The sequence below is a fragment of the Oreochromis aureus genome, linkage group 7 (assembly GCF_013358895.1).
Source record: "Oreochromis aureus strain Israel breed Guangdong linkage group 7, ZZ_aureus, whole genome shotgun sequence".
In the NCBI taxonomy this organism is placed as follows: Eukaryota; Metazoa; Chordata; class Actinopteri; order Cichliformes; family Cichlidae; genus Oreochromis; species Oreochromis aureus.
Window position 1 is genome coordinate 15,166,045 of NC_052948.1, and position 19,438 is coordinate 15,185,482.

Genomic DNA, 19,438 nt, shown 5'->3' on the forward strand with positions numbered 1-19,438 from the left:
CCTGGTCTTTTATTTTTATTTTTTATTTTACCTTGCCAACTTTACTGTATATTCTAAAAAAACCCTGGCTAAACTTTGATGTCATTGTGAAGAACAAGAATGTATATTTAGGGTTTGTGTGATGTAAACACAAATTAAATGTTTAGATTTTGTTTTAGCATAACAAAGAAAATGGAAGAGATGAGACATGAACTGAGATGCAATTTTTAATTTTGATCAGTGATAAAAGATACAATAGCAATTACTTTGTAAGATATATACTGATTTTTAAGAAAATGTGAAAAGAAACAATTGTATGTCACATCTGTGAAAATGGAGACGGACTGTTTCATCACAGCAGTGTGAAGCTTCTCTTCCTGCGAACATGATGTCCAGCGCTGCTGCAGTCCGTCTTGGTACAACCACACTGCTCCACATACATGTATGTGTAGGGGACCGTGTCTCCATTCAAGCAGACCAGGTCAACGGTGCGATTGCTGAAGTTTATCTCCTTACAGCATGAGCAGGAATGCTCCATCGCTCCTGCTGCTTTAGAGTACCTAAAGAAAGCAGGGGGCAGGTTTATTAATATACTCAAAGTGTAAAATAACACTTTTTGTAACTTTCCAGGGAAATATGAGATAATAGTAAAGGTATCCTTACATGGTGTAAGTGTTGCAGGATCCTTCACAATATGGCATATCTACCTCCTGGGCAGACTGACAACCGTTGACTGTAATATGGGTTTTCATGGACATTAACTTGCATCCCTTCTCCTTCTCCTCACCTTTTACAAAAAAAGATGTTGAGTTAGTTTCTTTTATTTCTATTTGATGTAAATTCATTTATCCATTCTGTTCCGCTTATCCAGATGTCGTAGGCTGGGAGGCAGGTACATCCTGGACAGGTCGACACTGTCATAGGCTAACACAGACAGACAACCATTCACACTTCACACCTATGTGAAATTTAGAATCACCAGTTAACCTAACCCCTCTAACTGGATGTCTTTGGACAATTGGAGAAAGACAGAGTACCCGGAGAGAACCAATGCAGACACGAGGAGTCCACACAGAAAGACCCCGGCTAGATGGGGGATACAAAGTCCCTTACTGCTGTGAGGCAATAATGTTATCCACCACGCCACTGTGCTGCCCCTGATTAAAATGTTAAATATCAAAATGTTATACTCACAAATTTTGCAACAGCCATTTGCTGCAGTTTGAATTGTGTCCTAGCAAGGAAAATATACAACATTAACAAAATTTGTTTCATTTCATTTCAGATAGATACAGTCAATCAATCAAGATTAATTTTTAAAAGCATACTTACAGGTTGGCAGTTGCTCTCTTGGAAGGGTGGGCAGACAGTCTGTGAATGGCTTGCTGTTAAAGTCTCACCATTCTTGACACAGGTGTAATGTTCACACTTATTCCCCGGTGGTGACCAGGTTTCTCCTTGCTAGAAAGCAGTGAGATAGATGTATACAAAAATCAACGCAAACTTAGTAGTATTTATTTAAACACACAAATATGCACTTATTGCGTGTTTGGCTTAGATGAATTAACACATGAAGTTACAACCATCTTACAGTCAAAAGTTGTTTGGTTCCATTAATGTTGACAACACAGTGTGTCTGTACACACTTCCCGCAGCATTCATCAGAATCACTTTCCACATATTCATATCCCTGTGAGACACCGAGAGAGATGGCACGTTTAGCTTGTGAAGCCCAATCTAGCAAGTAACACACTAAAGCCACCAAAGGAAAACAAACTGGGATGTATGGTGTAAGTGAATATGACAGCTTTATTGTCTCTTACCACATCACAGCTTTCTTTACATTTTTGATCCACACAAATTATTTGTAATAGATGAGATTTTGGGTCAATCTCATTGGCACACGTACAATGCTGGCATGGCTTCATAGGAACTGAAGAACCAGGCTGGCAAATGAAGACAAAAAGCCATATTATGTGCATCCTTAAAGGTAAAAAGGCAAGAAAATAACAAATCATCTGCTTCTTATTTACCTGGTATTCAGTTGCTCTGTGAACACAAACTCTTTTAGGTTCTAGGAAAGAGTTGGACAAAGACGAGGTGAATTGCATGAAAGTGTTACTATTCATATCTTTATCCTTCTATCTATCTATCTATCTATCTATCTATCTATCTATCTATCTATCTATCTATGTTCAACCTGTATTCATGAACTTACCACATTTATGTTCTGCACAGCATTTTCCATCAGGAAGCCCAACAACTGTCTTATGTCCAATTTGACAGTTCATATGGGTAACTGGGCAGGTGTTGGGTTGACACTCTGCAGAGATTACATCACAGTGAGAAACTACCACAATCAAATAACACTCTGGAAAATGTAACGAGCTTTGATACTACATGTCTTACGGCAAGCATAGGTAGAACAGCAGGGGTCTGATGGGCTGGTCTGGTTGACAAGGACAAACCCAGGGGCAGAGCAGTCTGTAGTGGCTGGTGGTGGTGGGCACACTTTAGGCTTGCAAGTCACAGTCTTGGTGGATTCGTCACAGATACAGTCCTGGCATTTGTACTCAAATCTTTCATTGAACTGAAAGAGTAAACCACAAGAATTAATTATTTTTCTCCTGCAACTAAATAATAAAAACTAGAATTTCACGTGAAAAAAAAAACAGAAGATCACCTCACGAGGAATGCCCTCAGGATCAAGACATCCTGTTTGAAAATTTAAAAGTCAGTAAAACTATATCATATAGTTAGGTCAGTAGTAGTAAATTAAAAATATATTTTTTAAGTAATTACCACATTTTTCAACACATATTCTAGACTTCTGGTTGAAGAGTTTCATTCCATCAGGACAAAAACAGCCTTCAGTAATGTAGTTTATAATTGGTCCACTTGGACTGTAAAATAAGTTACAGAGAAACAGCAGTTAAATTAATTCAGTTAAGTTGATAGACAGTGTCACTTTTACTTATTGCCACTATAAACATTTATTTATTGCCACATTTTGTTATAATCACATCCCCAGGAAATGTTTTTGCATAGTTTTGGGGAAACGTACTTGTCTTCACAGGTTGGCTGTTCTGCAGGACCACAAGGCTTGTAAACTTTGCCTGATGGGCATTCACCAGCTGATGATGAAGAAAAGAACTTAATTGTTTTGTGTTTTGGCTTTAATATACATGCTGACAAATTGTCACTTGTGATTCCAACCAATCCAAAACATTTACAAAATGATGAAGGGTTGCTTACTGCACACTGTGGTGTGGTTCCTCCAGTGAATGCAAACTCCAGCCTGAGCACAGGCTGCAGCATAAGTCTGTAAACTTGTGCACTTCATTTTTTCATTTGAAGCATGACAGCTATCAAAAACACAACCTTTGTAGAAATTTTCTGGAGAGACAAACGGATGGCACTCTGCAAAGACACTGTTTTTAAAAAAGACAACAATAAATTTATTTTGTTTTAAATGCAAACTATTAATAGTACAGGAATAAACTGTTGCAGAAGATCAGATAATGCTTACTTAGTATTAAGCAGATCACACACGGGGTCTGATTTGCATGATTGGGCACTGAGTGGTTGTGCACGTTGTGCTGTGCAGTTGCCAGTGGTGTTAACACACCAAGAATCAGCCATCACTGCACAGCTTTCCACCAGCTCACGTCCAGGCAACATGCAGTCATCAGCCTGGTTATTGTTGCATGTTCCTGAAAACAGTAATAAAACAGTTAATATTGCAGTATAACCTCAAACTAAGGGTTGAAAAATATGGCCACTTTGGTGAACGTTCTTACCACAATGGCCCTGTGTATTATTGCCAAAGTACTCGAATGGAAGGAATACCCTGAAGCCAACTATTCCAAATTCAATAACCACGTTTAGGTCAGGAATCTTTAAAATCAATTTAAGACCAGAACTCACGATTTCAACACTCTCTTTTTGAGTTAGATCCAAACATGTTTCATTTCTCAGAACCTACAAAAGAATAAAAGCTCCATATGTAAAAACATACAACAAAATCTATCTTGGTTATTTTGCAGAAAAAGTACAATAAAACATTGGCATTCATATATATATAAATTTACCTCCAACTGTACAGCTCCAAGAAGATCAGGATTAGTATTAATAAGTGTGATGTTTTGTGATTTATATGATACTGTTAACGATCGTGGACAAGATACATGTTCAATGGGATCACAAAACTCATTATTAATGTAAATTGTTAGGTTATGCCTTTTTTCAATTTCGTCCATTAACACATAAGTACTGTTTCCTTGATAACTGTAGTAAAGTCCATCAAACGTTTCGTAATGTGGATCTCCCCACCCTATACATTCACCTGAAAAAAAAAGAAAAAATTTTTAAGGGAGGAAAAAAACATGAATGGAACAAATCTTTTGTTGATTCACAGAATAACTTACAGTCACAAGCAAGGTATTGACAAGGGGGGGGTGTGCAGGGGTTTGTGCTATTCAACAGAACTGGTTCTCGTCCATTGGCGCAAGTTATGTTTTGAAGCGGTGGACATGGATATTGATCTTTAAGAATTTCTACTGTTCTGTTCTCTATGCATCTGGCCCATATGCATTCGCACAATTCAAAGGTCTCATTTTGCTTGAAGAAAATAGCACAAACAAAAATAGGTATTTTAAGATATTTTTCAAAAAAAACATGCAAGAAGTTAGTTACTGAATAAGTCAAAATAGTTATGTCTTATTAAATAAAAAGTTATTGAAAACATTTTTATGTGATAAATTAAGGGTCTTACTGAAACACCCCAGTCAGGGCAGTCCAGTTCCTTTGTTGTTGCGGTTATAGTTGTAGTTGGAGTTGTGGTGGTAGTTGTAGTTGTAGTTGTGGTAGTAGTTGTAGTCGTGGTAGTAGTTGTAGTCGTGGTAGATGTGGTGGTAGTTGGAGTTGGAGTTGTGGTGGCAGTTGTAGTTGTAGTCATGGTGGTAGTTGTAGTTGGAGTTGTAGTGGTAGTTGGAGTTGTAGTCGTGGTGGTAGTCGTAGTTGGAGTTGTGGTAGTTGTAGATGTGGTGGTAGTTGGAGTTGGAGTTGTAGTGGTAGTTGGAGTTGTAGTGGTAGTTGTAGTTGTAGTCGTGGTGGTAGTCGTAGTTGGAGTTGTGGTAGTTGTAGATGTGGTGGTAGTTGTAGTTGGAGTTGTAGTGGTAGTTGGAGTTGTAGTGGTAGTTGTAGTTGTAGTCGTGGTGGTAGTCGTAGTTGGAGTTGTGGTAGTTGTAGATGTGGTGGTAGTTGTAGTTGGAGTTGTGGTGGCAGTTGTAGTTGTAGTCATGGTGGTAGTTGTAGTTGGAGTTGTAGTGGTAGTTGGAGTTGTAGTGGTAGTTGTAGTTGTAGTCGTGGTGGTAGTCGTAGTTGGAGTTGTGGTAGTTGTAGATGTGGTGGTAGTTGGAGTTGTGGTGGTGGTAGTTGGAGTCGTGGTGGTGGTGGTGGTAGTTGGAGTCGTAGTTGGAGTTGTGGTTGAACATATCTTACAACATACCTTGATCTTGTAGTCAAAACACTTTCTTGGAGGCTCTGTCTGGTCCTCTCCTCTACATATTAAACCAATGTTCTTTTCACAAGTAACAGTTTGTTGAGTTTCCTTCACAAAGTCATCAAAGTTTTTGTCTGGGTAATCTACCACTCCACACTCAACTTTTTCAATATTTTCACATATTGTTTTATTACTGTCTGTGATGTGTTTATATGTTTCCCAGTCACTTTTGTCCGTTGGATCATCCACATCATACCAGTCTGACCACTCACATTCAAGATTTGGAAGGCAAGTGGTCATTGTTATTGTGTTTGTACTTGTGGTAGTTGTAGGAGTAGGTGTAGTTGTTGTAGTAGGAGGTGTAGTTGTGGTAATAGTTGTAGTTGTAGATGTGGTGGTAGTTGTAGTTGTGGTAGTATTCACACTGATACATGCATTCACACATCTATTGTTTTCCTCATCAAATATGGGCTTATCCTCTGGGCATACAGGGTAACAGCCTATAAAAAAGAAATTACATAATAAAACCTTATTCAACATTTCTGAATGGGACATTTATTTGATAAAAGGTCATACAAACTAACACGACTTAACCTCTTACCTTCCAGGGTGGGTATGGGATTCGGACATTTAGGTTCTGGATTCAAACAGGTTTTGTAGCAAGTAGGGTGGCAAGGGTGATAGTGCCATAAGCATTCTGTTATTCCGAGCCTGGTTCGGTTATTGTAGTAATCACAATAGACAGCTAGGGAAAGAGAATACAAATGATGCTGTTCATTTAGACAATTAAAATGTTGTTCGAAATATATTTCTAGGTGTAATGTGAATGTCAGTTCAAAGTCCACTTTATAAGGTCTCACATTAGATTTTTATAAGGCGATTGAAAGAAATACATAGTTTGAGGTATATTTTGGAATTTCTTTCAGACTTTTCATGATTAGGTGATGCACAGCGCATTAGGTGATGAAATAAAAAAATGGGAATAAGATTAATTATAATTGACCCTGACTATATTATAAATTTTTAATTTTTTTTTTTTTTTTTTTAATTATTACAAATGGAACAGACATGACTGGGGGATAGGAAAAGGAAAGATGTAGACAAGAGAATTTCAAGAAAAGAAGAGTGAAAGAAAAACATAGGGGAAGAGGGACAGTGAGAGAAGACAGTAAAAATCCGCTGGATCCTGCTGGAAGAAAAAAACAGAAAACAAGCAAAAAGAGAACAACAGAGTAGGAACACTGCAGCAGTAACCTAGATAAGTAAGTATAAGTAACAGTAAATAATAAATATTGAATGTTACTGAGCAGCACGTAAGACCCACAACCCACGGTATGCTTTGAGGCTGTCTGTGTCTGTGAACACCCATGTGTTCACCTGTGTGCACACCTGTATGCATGAGCATACACTTGTATTCAAAAGGTTTCTCCAGGACCACCGTTCCACCCTCCTGGAAAGAGCTGAGGAGTGCCCCAGCACATGCTGGGGCACTACAGGGGTGGTGACATGCCCGTAGGCTCCACCAGAGCGGACAGAGCCTTGGGCCCAGAGGCCCGAGGGCCCCCCACCCTCCGGAAAGGCCCGAGTAAGCCACAGGCACCAGGCCCCGCCAAGCAGCCGTTGGGAGTGAGCCACTACATACCTGAACGCCCAGCCCCGGACACTGAGAACCACCAATGCACCGACGGCTGAGGGCATCAGCCACCGGCAGGGAGTGTGGTGGGGGGAGATAGGCCTGAAATGTTGCTTTTAATGCCCAGAGGGTTAATAAGGTACGTCTTTCTTTCCTTCATTCTCCCAACAAGTTACAGCTGATGCTTGCCCCTCCTAGAGCCTTGTTCCACCTGAGGCTTTTAAAAAAACACAAAAAACCAACAAACAAACAAAAACCCAAGATCTTCCTCCATTCTTGGCAAGTGCTTGTTCATAAGAAATGTTTTGGTTGTGGATGTTCCCTCTTTATTATCGTTACAGATTTGACTCGTTTAGACAGGAGCAAATGGAAAATGAAAGGCCATTTTGGACATGAAAGTGGCCTCGTCACACTTTTCTCCTACAAAAATTGCTTGCTAATAATGGCTAATTCTTATGTTACATGAGACAGAAGAGAAGATGTTCTTTAATGTCAAACTCATAGCTTGGGTTATATACAGTATGCTCTGTAAGAGTTCATGAAAGAGTTCATGAGAAGTCATGCTGTGATATATTCTTACTTTAATTTTTATTTTTACATAGAAAAAATCTTTTTGTTATCTAAGAATGATCCCTCTATAGCTGTATATCCTTTTCCATAGAGTCCAACATGATATATTACAGTTTTTTGGTTTTTTGGGGTGGCTGTAGCTCTGGTGGTAGAGCAGGTCACCTACTAACCAGAAGGTTGGTGGTTTGATCCCAATCTGCTCCAGTCTGCATGCGAAATATCCTTGGCAAGATACTAACCCCATGTTGCTTTCTAATGCATCCATCGGAGTATGAATGCATGTGAATGTTAGATAGTAAGCACTTAGAAACAGAAAAAAAAAATTGCTTGTGTGAGCGTACAAGTTGTGTAAAGCAGTTTGAGTGCCCAGATGGTGCAGAAAAGCACTATATAAGAACCAGTCCATTTACCATTTAAGCTAACAAACCAAACACCAACTCTGGAACAATCACTTTGCTACATTCATTTTCTTTTGCAATTTAACATTTAATTAGCTTTTATAAAGATAGACACAGTTTAATACCAAATTTGGTATTCAGCTGCAATCTGCAACCTCGCAGATAGATGCCACTAAATCCCACACACTGTTTAATAAATATTCTGAATATTTTTATAAAATGAAAGAATTCAGTTTCAGATGTTTCATAAACTTGCAAAAACAGGTGTCCAGTTTGGTTCTTATTGGTTATTGAGTGTAGCTTGATACAGAAAATGTTAAGTTTATTCATTAATAACAGTATAAACTTGGAAAGGTAAGTTGTTAACACTATGCTTACAAAAATTTAGGGCCTCAAAGACAAAGTCAGGTGTCAGAAAAGGTTGGAAAATCAAATTTAAAACAAACTGTTACTTACGACAGATCTCTGGAGTTCTCCAATCAACGCAAACATCATGCTCATTGCAAACCTGAGCATAAGCTGCAACTGCTGTGCAGAAACATTCACAGTCTCCTCCAGTGTCGCAGGCACATGAGTCTTTCACGCAGTTTTCATAAAATGGATCAGGGCAAACCTGTACAGTGGTGCAAATTTGATGATGATTTTTTTAGAGCAGTGTTTTATATTTGCATGAATGTGTCGAAATTATTAATGATCATTACCTTTCTGTGACAGTCTTTAAATGTTTCTCCTTTTATGATGCTACACATCATTTTTGCCCAGTGATGTCGACTGGGTGCTACTGCACAAGGATCAATGTTCTCCTCCACATCTGGGCAAGAGCTAGGCTCTTTCCAGCTGTTTACAAATTCGAGTAGATTGCTCACCACCAGCTGACCCTGGGTGGTGTAGTCATTCTGTGCATCACCATCGAAATTTCCACACAGGCCACACACCTCTCCCTGTGCAGCCATACAAAAGAGTCAATCGAACAATGTGTGAGGCTGATAAATATAATATAGTGATTTACATTTATCATACATTTCATTAACATATTAGGCTCCTCTAGGATTTTATCTGTTCTTTTTTAGAAATGATTCTGTGTATTTCTTCAATATGTGGTATTGAAAACTACAAGTATGTGGTGAGACAAAAAGGGTACACTGCATTAAAAACAGCAAAACTTTAATGTAAGAATTTAATGTAACAGTTACTGTGACTCACGCTGTGCACTGGTTCAAGCACGATCCGAACAGTTGTTTTGTGATCCCACATCACTACCATACCGATGTCAGATTTTATAACCACATACGATCCAACCTCACTTATTGTGCTCTGGATCTGAGGTCCATGTCCCAGATTATCCTTTGTAAATTTTCCCTTTGATAGTGTGATTACCGTTCCCTGTAATGAAGGAAAATACGTTTCTGTTGGTTCAATTGCAATGCTAAAAACATATTTCTATTTACTATTGTTGGCATGAGAAAACTTTGAGAGTCTTTATATCTGATCTTACCCCCAGGTGAATTCTGATTTTTTTAGAGCAGGTGGTGCCCGTAGAGCCACAAGGTACATTTTCAGTGATAACTGCAAAGTTCTCCTGCACTGCTTTATTGCCACAGTTGTTCTGTAAAAAATAATTCATAAGTCTTAACTGTATCTGAAATCTTTACATTTAGAAAAAAAGATTTTCTGATTACTGATATTATTTAAAATATAGAGCCTTTGCTCCTTGCAATTTTTCAAATAAGTAATTGTATTGTATGAACAAAAGATACAGTGTTAATGGCATGTACACTATTTTTTTTTTACTAAGGAAATTAGAGTAGCATGACTAACTTCACTCCGAACTATTCAGTGTTAATTTTTAACAGAAACATTGGATGAGGGCAAAGGACACAGCTGTGTTTCGGATGATTTTGGCATACGTTATTTACCTTTACAGCAACATAGCCACACTGTCCTTGAAATGCATATTTTTTCTGATCAAATGTGGTGTAGTGACCACTTCCAGAAATAAAGCAAGTTCCTGGACATTTTTTCTCTGTGCATGTCCATTTTCCACTTTGGCAGGTACTAAATGTATCAAAAAAGGTAAATATAATAAAGTTTCAATACTGTGAGAAAAACATGCCATATATGTCAAATACTGTTTAGAGAATAAAATAAGGTCCTACCAGGTGTTGCACTGATTAGGTATTCGTGTTCCAGAGACATAGAGATGGCCTTCATGCTTGCATGGACAGTCACTTTCTTTCACACAGAAACCTTTACCATCATCAAGGAGGCCACTGGGACACCGACAGCCAGATTCACACTCTGTGGCATCCTGGGAGGATAGAAAGACCACATTGATAAAAAATAAAATAAAAAATTTCAGACACTGTTAAAAATTGTCATTCGAATGTGCCTACTACTGAGTGTATGTGTATAACATTAAATAATGAGATTCTGTTTATTGAGACTGAGAGGTCAGCTAAAGCACAGCATCAAAAACAACTCACACAATCATCATTGTCCAGATTTAAACAAGTTCGAGCACACTGCACTCCAACAACTCCTGCGCTTGCAGTGGAGCAGTTGAAGTATTCTTTAGGAGAAGGACAAGCTGTAGAAACTGTAGGGAAAAAGTACAAATTGCTTTAATATACTGTATATTGTCTTAACAAAAGCTCTCATTGAAGAAGGAAAAAAAACTGACTTGACTTGCGGGTTCTTTCAGAATGGCAATGAAGAACTCCGTTGGTGCAGACGCTAGAAAAAGACACCAAAATTATAAAAATACAACACAAAAAGCCAAGTTTGTGTAAATCCATCACACTACATGTATTACAGTCCTGCTTAATTCTTAGTTTAGGATGTTTCATTTGAAATCCTGAAGTGACTCACCAGCGCTCATTGTTGATGCTGACGGACTTGCCTGACCTAATGTAGACATTATTATGGTAACAGGGACACTTTGCCACTGGGACACAGATGCCGTTGTCATCTAGGTAGTGACCCTCAGCGCAGGAACAGCCATCCACAGGCAAGAAATCAGAGGTGCAGCTCTGCTGCTTTAAGCTCAGTGATCTGCAAGTCAGCTGGCATCTCTGATGTTTGTAAGAGAAAGTCTGAGATTCTGGGCAGTTCTTGGTGTATTTGTCTGTTTTATGGAAAATTTGACACTGATTACCTCATAGTTTTGGACTAACTGATAAAAGAGAACATGCTCATCAAACTTCATTACTGAGCTGTTTCAGATACCCTTACCGCACACATTCTCTCTCCAGTCTGTCAAGAACACTCCCTTTGATGCACAAGCTCTGGCATAGGAGGAGAAAACAGCACACAGGCAGTCCTCACTCTTCTCACAGTTACAGCTAGCATAAGTACATCGCTGCAGAAAACAGTGAACACATTTTTATTGTATTACAGTCCCACTGTATTCAGTTTAAGGACAAACAGAGAGGTTTTGTTGTACCTTGTAGTAAATCTCAGGATCCACCACAGAATGGCACTCTGCAAAGGTACTATTTGGCTGTCGTAGCAAGGCGCACCAGTGTTTGGCATACATTTCTATAAGTAGATGAGTACTAATTTTAATTTCTTGTTTATATTTCTTACTTGTTCAAATATGTTACATTTAGAGCCTGGAAAATCAGTTTCGAGCAAATGACAGCAATTACAGAAATACACTTGATGGACAAAAGAAACTTTCCAGTTTACCATTTTCCATACTGAAAGAACAAGGGTCATCAAGTCTGTCTTCTCTGTCTTGGCATACATGGCTAGCCTTCCAGGAGTTACTAAAAGCTGCTGCACTTCCCTCCACAATTCCTTGACGAGTGTTCATGTCATCAGACAGGACCATGTTGTAGTTCCCACATAAACCTAAAAATTACAGATATTTCAGAAAGAAATTATAATGAAATGCAAATAAGGATGCCAAATAAACAAATATCTGAAACCAAGTGATGTTTAATGGCTTGCTAACTGGGTGGTATTCAGAATGGGGTGATCCTGAGATCATCTTAGGTCACATAAAACACAATTTCTCAAGCATGCTCTGGGTCTACCTCAGTGTCTCCTACCCACTGAACCTTCCAGATAAGCTTTTCATTTAGGCACAACAATTAGCTGCCCACCCACACCATCTTAGCTGGTTCCTTTTCATCTGAAGAAGCTAGCACTCTACTCCGAGTTCCCTCATTATGTCTAAATTCCTTGCCCTAGCTCTTAGAGTGGGTGAGGCCATTTATTTCAGACTAGTTGCCAAAACTGGTTTAAAGGCACATCCCTGGTCACCCGGCCTCCAAAATAACATGTTGCTCTCTCACCAGACCTCGATATGCTGTTACAAACCCAAAATTATGACCAAGTGTTTAATTTTTAAAGAAAAACAAATTGCAGTAAATAGTTATTTAATAAATGTATATTAGTCCTCATGATATAATGCTTAAAGGCTAACATAAAACTTACCACGTGTCTTTTCCCTGTAGCTCTGCTCCAGGCTGACATAGACTTGCATCAGAGGCACATGTTGGATCTGAATTTGCAAACCAAAACTGGTCTGGAGGATGATGTGAAAGGATGAAGCATGGAATATACTGATGTCCGCTGTGAATGAAGAGAAGCACAAAAATCAGTTTGACTAACTTCTTACATCTCAGCATAAATGAAAGTAGCTTCTAAAATCTAAAGTTCCTTATTAGAATCAACTTTGGGGGAATTCCTTATTTTCTGACAAACCTGTGTAGTGCGGCAAACTGATAATCTGCATATTCTGCTTTACTGTGCCATCAGCAGTGAATGTTAACACCTGAATAAAAACAGAATTGATCATTAGAATGTTGCAGCTTTCAGTATCTATTTAAAGCATGAGCCTAGTATTGAACTCACATTGTTTCTGTCATTGTTCAGCAGGATTTTGATGGTCTTCAGACAAGTGTCATATTCTTGGTGTGCACATGGTACCAGTTTGACCAGAATGGTAAACTTAGGGCTTGCATCATCCTGAAATATACATAATGTGAGCTCAAGAAAAAAAAATTAGCCTAATCCAATATTTTTACCTTACATGTGCCCAACACAGTATTGTCTAAAATTTGATAGTACAAAGCTAAGGCTCATTTACCTTTCTTTCCACCTTGGCCAGGGTGTAGTAACAGTCTCCGTGGAAGGTGAAGTCTTTCCCATCAAAGGTGGTTACATGTGAACCTTCTTCAACCGCACATGTAGAAGGTGTTGAAAGACTTTCACAAGCCCATCTACCCTCAAAACACGTGCTGAAAAACAAACAAACTAATTAAGATATCAAAATATGCAGACACATTGTAAAAAAATTACATTCTGGTAGCATTATGAATATTACCATTCCTCTCGCTCCTGTCTGTAAACTTCACCAGATTCATAGATTTTTCCATGCTTGCACTGGCATTCAGACTGAGCAATACACCCCCTCATGGAAATGTCATCGAACACGGTTCCTGAAATGGAAAGTTGGCATTTGATTGTAAAGTCTCATGTAAAGAGAAGCTTTAACAGGTGTGTAGAAAGAAACTTATTTGTGATGAGCACTAACCAGGAGGACAGAAGCAGCCGTCCATTTTGTGGTCCTCACAGAATGAGCTTGTGTCTTGATGCGTGCAGGTATCCACACAAGGGGATCCACTCTCTTCATAAACCATGTTGAATGGGCACTGTTTGGCTGTGAAGGAAGTGGGAATTTATTTATTTTACTTCTGACGTTTGCCAAATTTCAACATATAGTTGGCTCAGGTGATTTCAGTGTTTTGGTACTCTCTCTATCCCTTAATACATAAAAGACAAAAATAAAGACCAAACAGAAAGAGAAAACAAAATTTTACCACAGAATTTAGAAGTCCTCCAGTTGGGAGGCTCCCCTCCTGCATGGGAACACTGTCGAGAGAACTCAGAGAGTGTGCTGCAGACACAAAAGTCATCTGAATGGTTGGTACAGCCACACATGTCCTGCACACAGGCCTGAATGTAAGGCTCAGGGTCAATCAGTTTGGTGCAGGAGCTCCAGGTTTCTGCATGCAGCATCTCTTCACAGGTGTTTTGCTAAAAGAGAGTAAACATGTGCACAATTAGTTTATGCAAACAAAAAAAACATCAGATCTCTTTCGTTAAACCTGGCTAAAGTAGGTAACAAAACTCACAAACTCTTTGCATGACTCTGGCACATTCATAGCTTCCTGTGACACATCTTCCTCTTCATATGGGTCCTCACACTCATCATTTGGACGATGGACTTTATGTATGTTGCCAAACTCAATGGGACTGATTTTGTGACCTTTTGCATAAAATTACATCAGTAGGGACACACAATAGTCAGCATATTGAAGATTTTAAAAAATAATAAATGATGAACAGCTTTTACCATCAAGGAGGAACTCAATTATCAATTTCCACCTTAAACACGGAGTAAAGGGTTAGAAAAAGTTTTAGAAACCAGACATGACATGTTTTAGATATTAAAATATATAAAATGACAAAACAAAATGAAAGATTGCATCAAAGTTGCCACATATAAGGACTTTACATGTATGCAAAGACAATAGTAACCACTGTAACTATTGTTGTAGTGAACCAGGTAGTCGGCAATTCAACTCAAATGCAGTGTATTTATTTAAATGTCACACAGACAAAAATATAAAAATATGGCAAAGTATTTCTGGAGGTTGGGCTGTTAGTTATTAATATAAGAAATGTGTTAAAAAAAAATATCCTATTGGATCTGTCTGTTTTAAGGATTTACCATGACTGCATCATCAAGGTTCCACATGACAATGATGCCAACTTTGGACTGGAGCTTGATGTAGACTGCATTTCTTTCCATTTGCACTCCGGCCTGGTAGTGTGGAAGTTTGACACTGAGAAGAAAGATAATATCTTTTTAACAATTATACTTCATTTATATCTTTAATTAACATTATATAAGATGCATCTCTGTATTGAATAAAGTCTTTTGCATTATAAATCACTGTGTGTACTTGAACTGTTCACTCATATTGCCATACTTAAGAGTACTGTCTGGAAGTCTGGGTTAATGTATACAAAACTTTAATTCAGTCATTATCTAAGCTTCAGAAAAAAGCAATGGCAATCATTAAATGAAGCCAGATTTAGAGACCACACTAACATTGGAGAAAATGAGGAGAAAGTTAAATTTGAAGACAAACAACAGTTAAAACCTTTTGCATTTCCGTTTGTGGAGTAAAATTGCGGAACAGTTTTCCAGTGGACCTACAGCAATGTTCAAGCATTATTCAGTTCAAAGAAAGTTTTTGAAACCTGCTTTAGAAGAATGTGAAATTAATGAAATTGATGACTGATAATATATATAAAATGATGTTAATTTAATGTGTTTTTATGAGAGTATACAAGTGCTGAGGGGAACTGTGGCTAATGATGAACATGGTGAATACATAAAGTGTTAAACATCATGTGGGGATTAAAAAGTATGTACATCCTACTCCATTTAAGACTTGATGATTGAGTGGTTGATTCATGTCATTAGGAATATGTGTATATATTGGTTTTATATATCTGAGATAAAAGATTATCATCATAATTATATCAGAGTTGCACTTTTTATTTTAACTTACGGCAGGTCGTTCACAGTGACCACATCCTTGCTGAGGTGAAATGCAAAATCGCTGATGGTGACCACCACATAACTGACTGTCGGGTTTCCATTGCTTTCCTTCCTCTTCATGTGCACAGAGAACTCCGGGAAGGTGTCATGGCAGTCGGAGACCAGGTTGTATTCGCACATGCCAGGAAACTGGTACACATCACCATCGAACGTCTTGAAGTGCTCCCTGCCCCATGTGCTACAGATGCTGCTCACATGGTTGCTGACTGGAAAAAAATGCACATAAATAAAAGCTGAATATTGGTGGCAGTATTATAAATGTTATGTTCATATATGCATAAATGAACCAGAAAAATCTATTTAAATCATTGAGGTTTAAAAGCACACCAAAATTATTTGAGCCTTACCCAGTGCAGCTTGGATCTCAGTGACATGGGCTATAGTCAAAGCAAGGAAGCACAACCCCACCGAACTCCCCCTCATTGTTGCCACTGTGGACTTGCTGTTCCCAGAGTGGGTAATGTAGAGAGTGGTTCTTGACAGCCCTTTATATTGAGATCTGACTTTTTTTTCTCACAGCTTCTTTCTGAGTAAGACGTGAAGATTTATTGCCAGTCGTGGCAAACATGTGCTGGATGGCTGTCCAACGCCCTTCACAAGTCCCATATAACTTATTTTTACATCCTTCCTCTTAATTGAACAAGTATGTTTGCACTTCAATTAAATATCTTCATTTCAAGACGACAGAGGCAGCAATAAAACAGTTTTATTAACAGGATGCTCCTCTGTTCTAAATCTATTGTTTCATAAGAATCCAATAATTATAATTTATTAAAAATAGAAATGAAAAGTGGAAAATGAGACACTGGGATGTAAGATTTCTTACAACTCTGCAAAGAAAGTAAAGATCTCATGAGTGACTATGACCATGCAGGTATCACCTAACATAATCTAAAACCTATGTGAGCTGCTTTAAACAAAGCCTATGCCAACTTGTCTACCATCTGCTTTACATTTGATAAGATAATTGACAAACATCCTGCAATATTCAGGAGCTTATTCATGTCAAGGCATTCATGTTCTACTCAAAAGCCATTAAGCAGCAGGATTTGATTCCTTTATTTGCTTTAACATAGCAGCTCATTTTTGGGAATGCTGCAAATTCACGAGCAGGAAGGAGCTTCAAACTGAGGAAAGAAAAAGTCTCAATTTGATTGGGTGTGTTTTACACATTACATAAACTACTGACCAACGCATGTCTTTAACTACCCTATTTTCCACACTATAAGGTGCACTTAAAATCCTTCAGTTTTCTCATAAATTGACAGCGCCTTATGTATGAATCGTGGTTGTGCTCACTTGAACCGATTTTATGTGGTACACAGCGCTCAAAAATCTGTCAAAAAATGTTTTAGTACGACTTTGGTAAGCTATGAAACCACACCGCTTGATGCATTGTCTGAGCATTAAGGTTACCGTAGTCAGGAGCCTTGCAGCATAATCTGGGTCCAAAACTCCGTCTGGGTCCCAAAGTCAAACGAACACTGCGGCATCACTGAGAGTTAAAAACTGTCTTGTTTCTTTCATCTGTCTTTCATCTGCTTTACCAGGTGTAGCAATTAAGTTTAACATCCAGACATCAATGAAAACAGATTTTATTAAATTTAACGGAGTTACAAGTTAGCAGGAAGTTAGCTCGCTAGTTTCCACTTAAACATGATATAGCATGTTCTGACTGACTGATTTGTGAAAAAATTAAAACGTACAGCTCTGCTATCACTTCCGACATAAATGAAGACAGAAAACTAAACAGCAGTGACGTTTGTAGGGTTACTGAAGTTGGACTAGCTGGTATATAATGATGTGCTCCGTGATCGCTAGCAACATAGCTATGTTAGCATAATATAAACACAGTGAAGCTGGAGGATGAATGCTAACTTTTTTCCACTTGATCAAAGTTAAGGAGAGGGTTCCAGATGGTTAGGGACAAATGCAATAGCATGGCAGGATGCTGTAAGCGGACCAAACTTCAGTCAGGAGAACAACTGAGATAATCCATCCACAATACGAGGTTAGTCATGAATATACTGCAACAACATGGGAATAGAGCGGCTGCGAGAGAATTCAGCATTAATGAATCAATGGTACGGAAGTGGAGGAAGCAAGAAGAATGAGTTGAGTAAAGTTTGACTTATCTGACTGTTTTGTTTCGTTTAATGCGCCTTATAATCCGGTGTGCCTTATGTATAAAAACAGACCCATTCAACGACGGAGCGCCTTGCAATCCAATTCACCTTATGGTCAGAAAAACACAGTAATTTATACCAGTTTACTCAAATATCCCTATAGGGCTGCGTTCTCAGCCCCCTACTGTATGCCCTATTCCCCCATGACTGTACACCAACCCGCCCAACCAATGTCATCGTTGAGTAAACCAATGTCACCACCATCGTTGGGCTCATCTCTGATGAAAATGAGACAGCATACAGGGCAGAGGCAGAGAATCTATCCCATTGATGCTCAGAAAATAACCTGAAACTGAACATTAAAAGACTGCTTCTTCCCCTGGGCCATTTGGACTGTCAAGACTACCCCCCCACCCCCACCAAGTTCATTCCACTACTTTGCAACTTCTCCTCTATTGTGTGCCTTCCTCTTGTCTGTTATTTATTCTTGCTGCTACACTATTTATATTTTTATTCAATGCACAGTTGGTGTGGAAGACCTCAATTTCATTGTGCATGTATAATAATTAAAAATGCTATTTTATTTTATTTTGTTCTATATAGCTATATATTACAATGTTTTAAATGTTTATTTCTCAACAAAGCTACTCTGACACACCTGGAAGATTGTTATTTTTTGGTCCATTAGTAGTGATATCAAGCAATGTGTTTGGCAGCTTTGCAAATATTTAGAATAACTGTTATGAAAATGCACAGGGGTGCAGTGATCACATCTCTTCCAGCAAAAAGAGGTTCAAACATCCTAATCAGCTTTCATTGTGGTGTTCGCATGTTCCCCCTGTCCCATGAATAGGATAACATAAGATGAGATAAAACTTTTATTATTCAAGTACAACAGCAGTAAAAAACTAAGAGAAAAAGAGAAAAGAATAGAAGAGACATAATAGATAATAGAGAGAATAGAATAAGATAAACAGAACAACATGCTATACAAAATAGAAAGAATACTGTATGCGATAGAATAAGTACTATACAAATAGATGAAAATACTGTACAAATAGATTAAAATAGAATAAAATACTTTGTTACATAGGGAAAATAGGGAAAATTGCACTTGATATTATTGCACATTGCACATCAGGGAGACAAGGTGAAAGTTATTATTGTGTATGGGATGTGTGTTTGTGTCTCTCTGCATGTGTTTGGTACTCTGCAGAGACCATGTTGTAGAGTCTGACAGCAGTAGGGAGGAAAGACCTGGGTGCTGCAGCCTACCACTGAAGGAGCTGCTCAGTGCTGTCACAGTCTCCTGCATGGGGTAGGAGATGTTGTCCAACAGGTATGACAGCTTAGCCACCATTCTTCTGTCACTCACCACCTCCACTGGGCCCAGAGGGCATCCTAGAACAGAGCTGGCCCTCTGGATCAGCCTGTTCAGTCTCTTTCTGTCCCCACCAGAGATGCTACTGCCCCAGCAGACCCCACTGTAAAAGATGGCTAAGGCCACCACAGAGTCATAGAAGGTCTTCAGGAGTGGGCCCTTCACTCCAAAAGACCTATGCCTCTGCAGCAAGTACAGCCTGCTCT

General features: G+C 38.6%; 1 protein-coding gene across 1 annotated transcript; it reads right to left on the reverse strand.

Moving 5' to 3' along the window:
• Positions 1-331: 331 nt before the first annotated feature.
• LOC116326688 (mucin-2-like) lies at positions 332-16,148 on the reverse strand. Its single transcript, XM_039614207.1, is given in 44 exon segments — positions 332-539; positions 643-766; positions 1,174-1,213; positions 1,312-1,440; positions 1,571-1,669; positions 1,803-1,925; positions 2,013-2,053; positions 2,198-2,302; positions 2,389-2,569; positions 2,663-2,694; positions 2,782-2,882; positions 3,044-3,113; positions 3,235-3,410; positions 3,509-3,692; positions 3,780-3,960; positions 4,071-4,324; positions 4,407-4,599; positions 4,754-5,379; positions 5,800-5,982; positions 6,084-6,227; positions 8,540-8,696; positions 8,785-9,024; positions 9,287-9,466; positions 9,579-9,689; positions 10,000-10,138; positions 10,240-10,391; positions 10,567-10,679; positions 10,764-10,816; positions 10,952-11,207; positions 11,315-11,441; positions 11,526-11,620; positions 11,771-11,935; positions 12,524-12,661; positions 12,794-12,863; positions 12,944-13,057; positions 13,179-13,329; positions 13,416-13,530; positions 13,626-13,751; positions 13,912-14,128; positions 14,227-14,393; positions 14,580-14,640; positions 14,826-14,940; positions 15,676-15,931; positions 16,073-16,148. Coding segments are annotated over 44 exon segments (6,588 nt in total).
• Between the last annotated feature and the right edge of the window lie 3,290 nt (positions 16,149-19,438).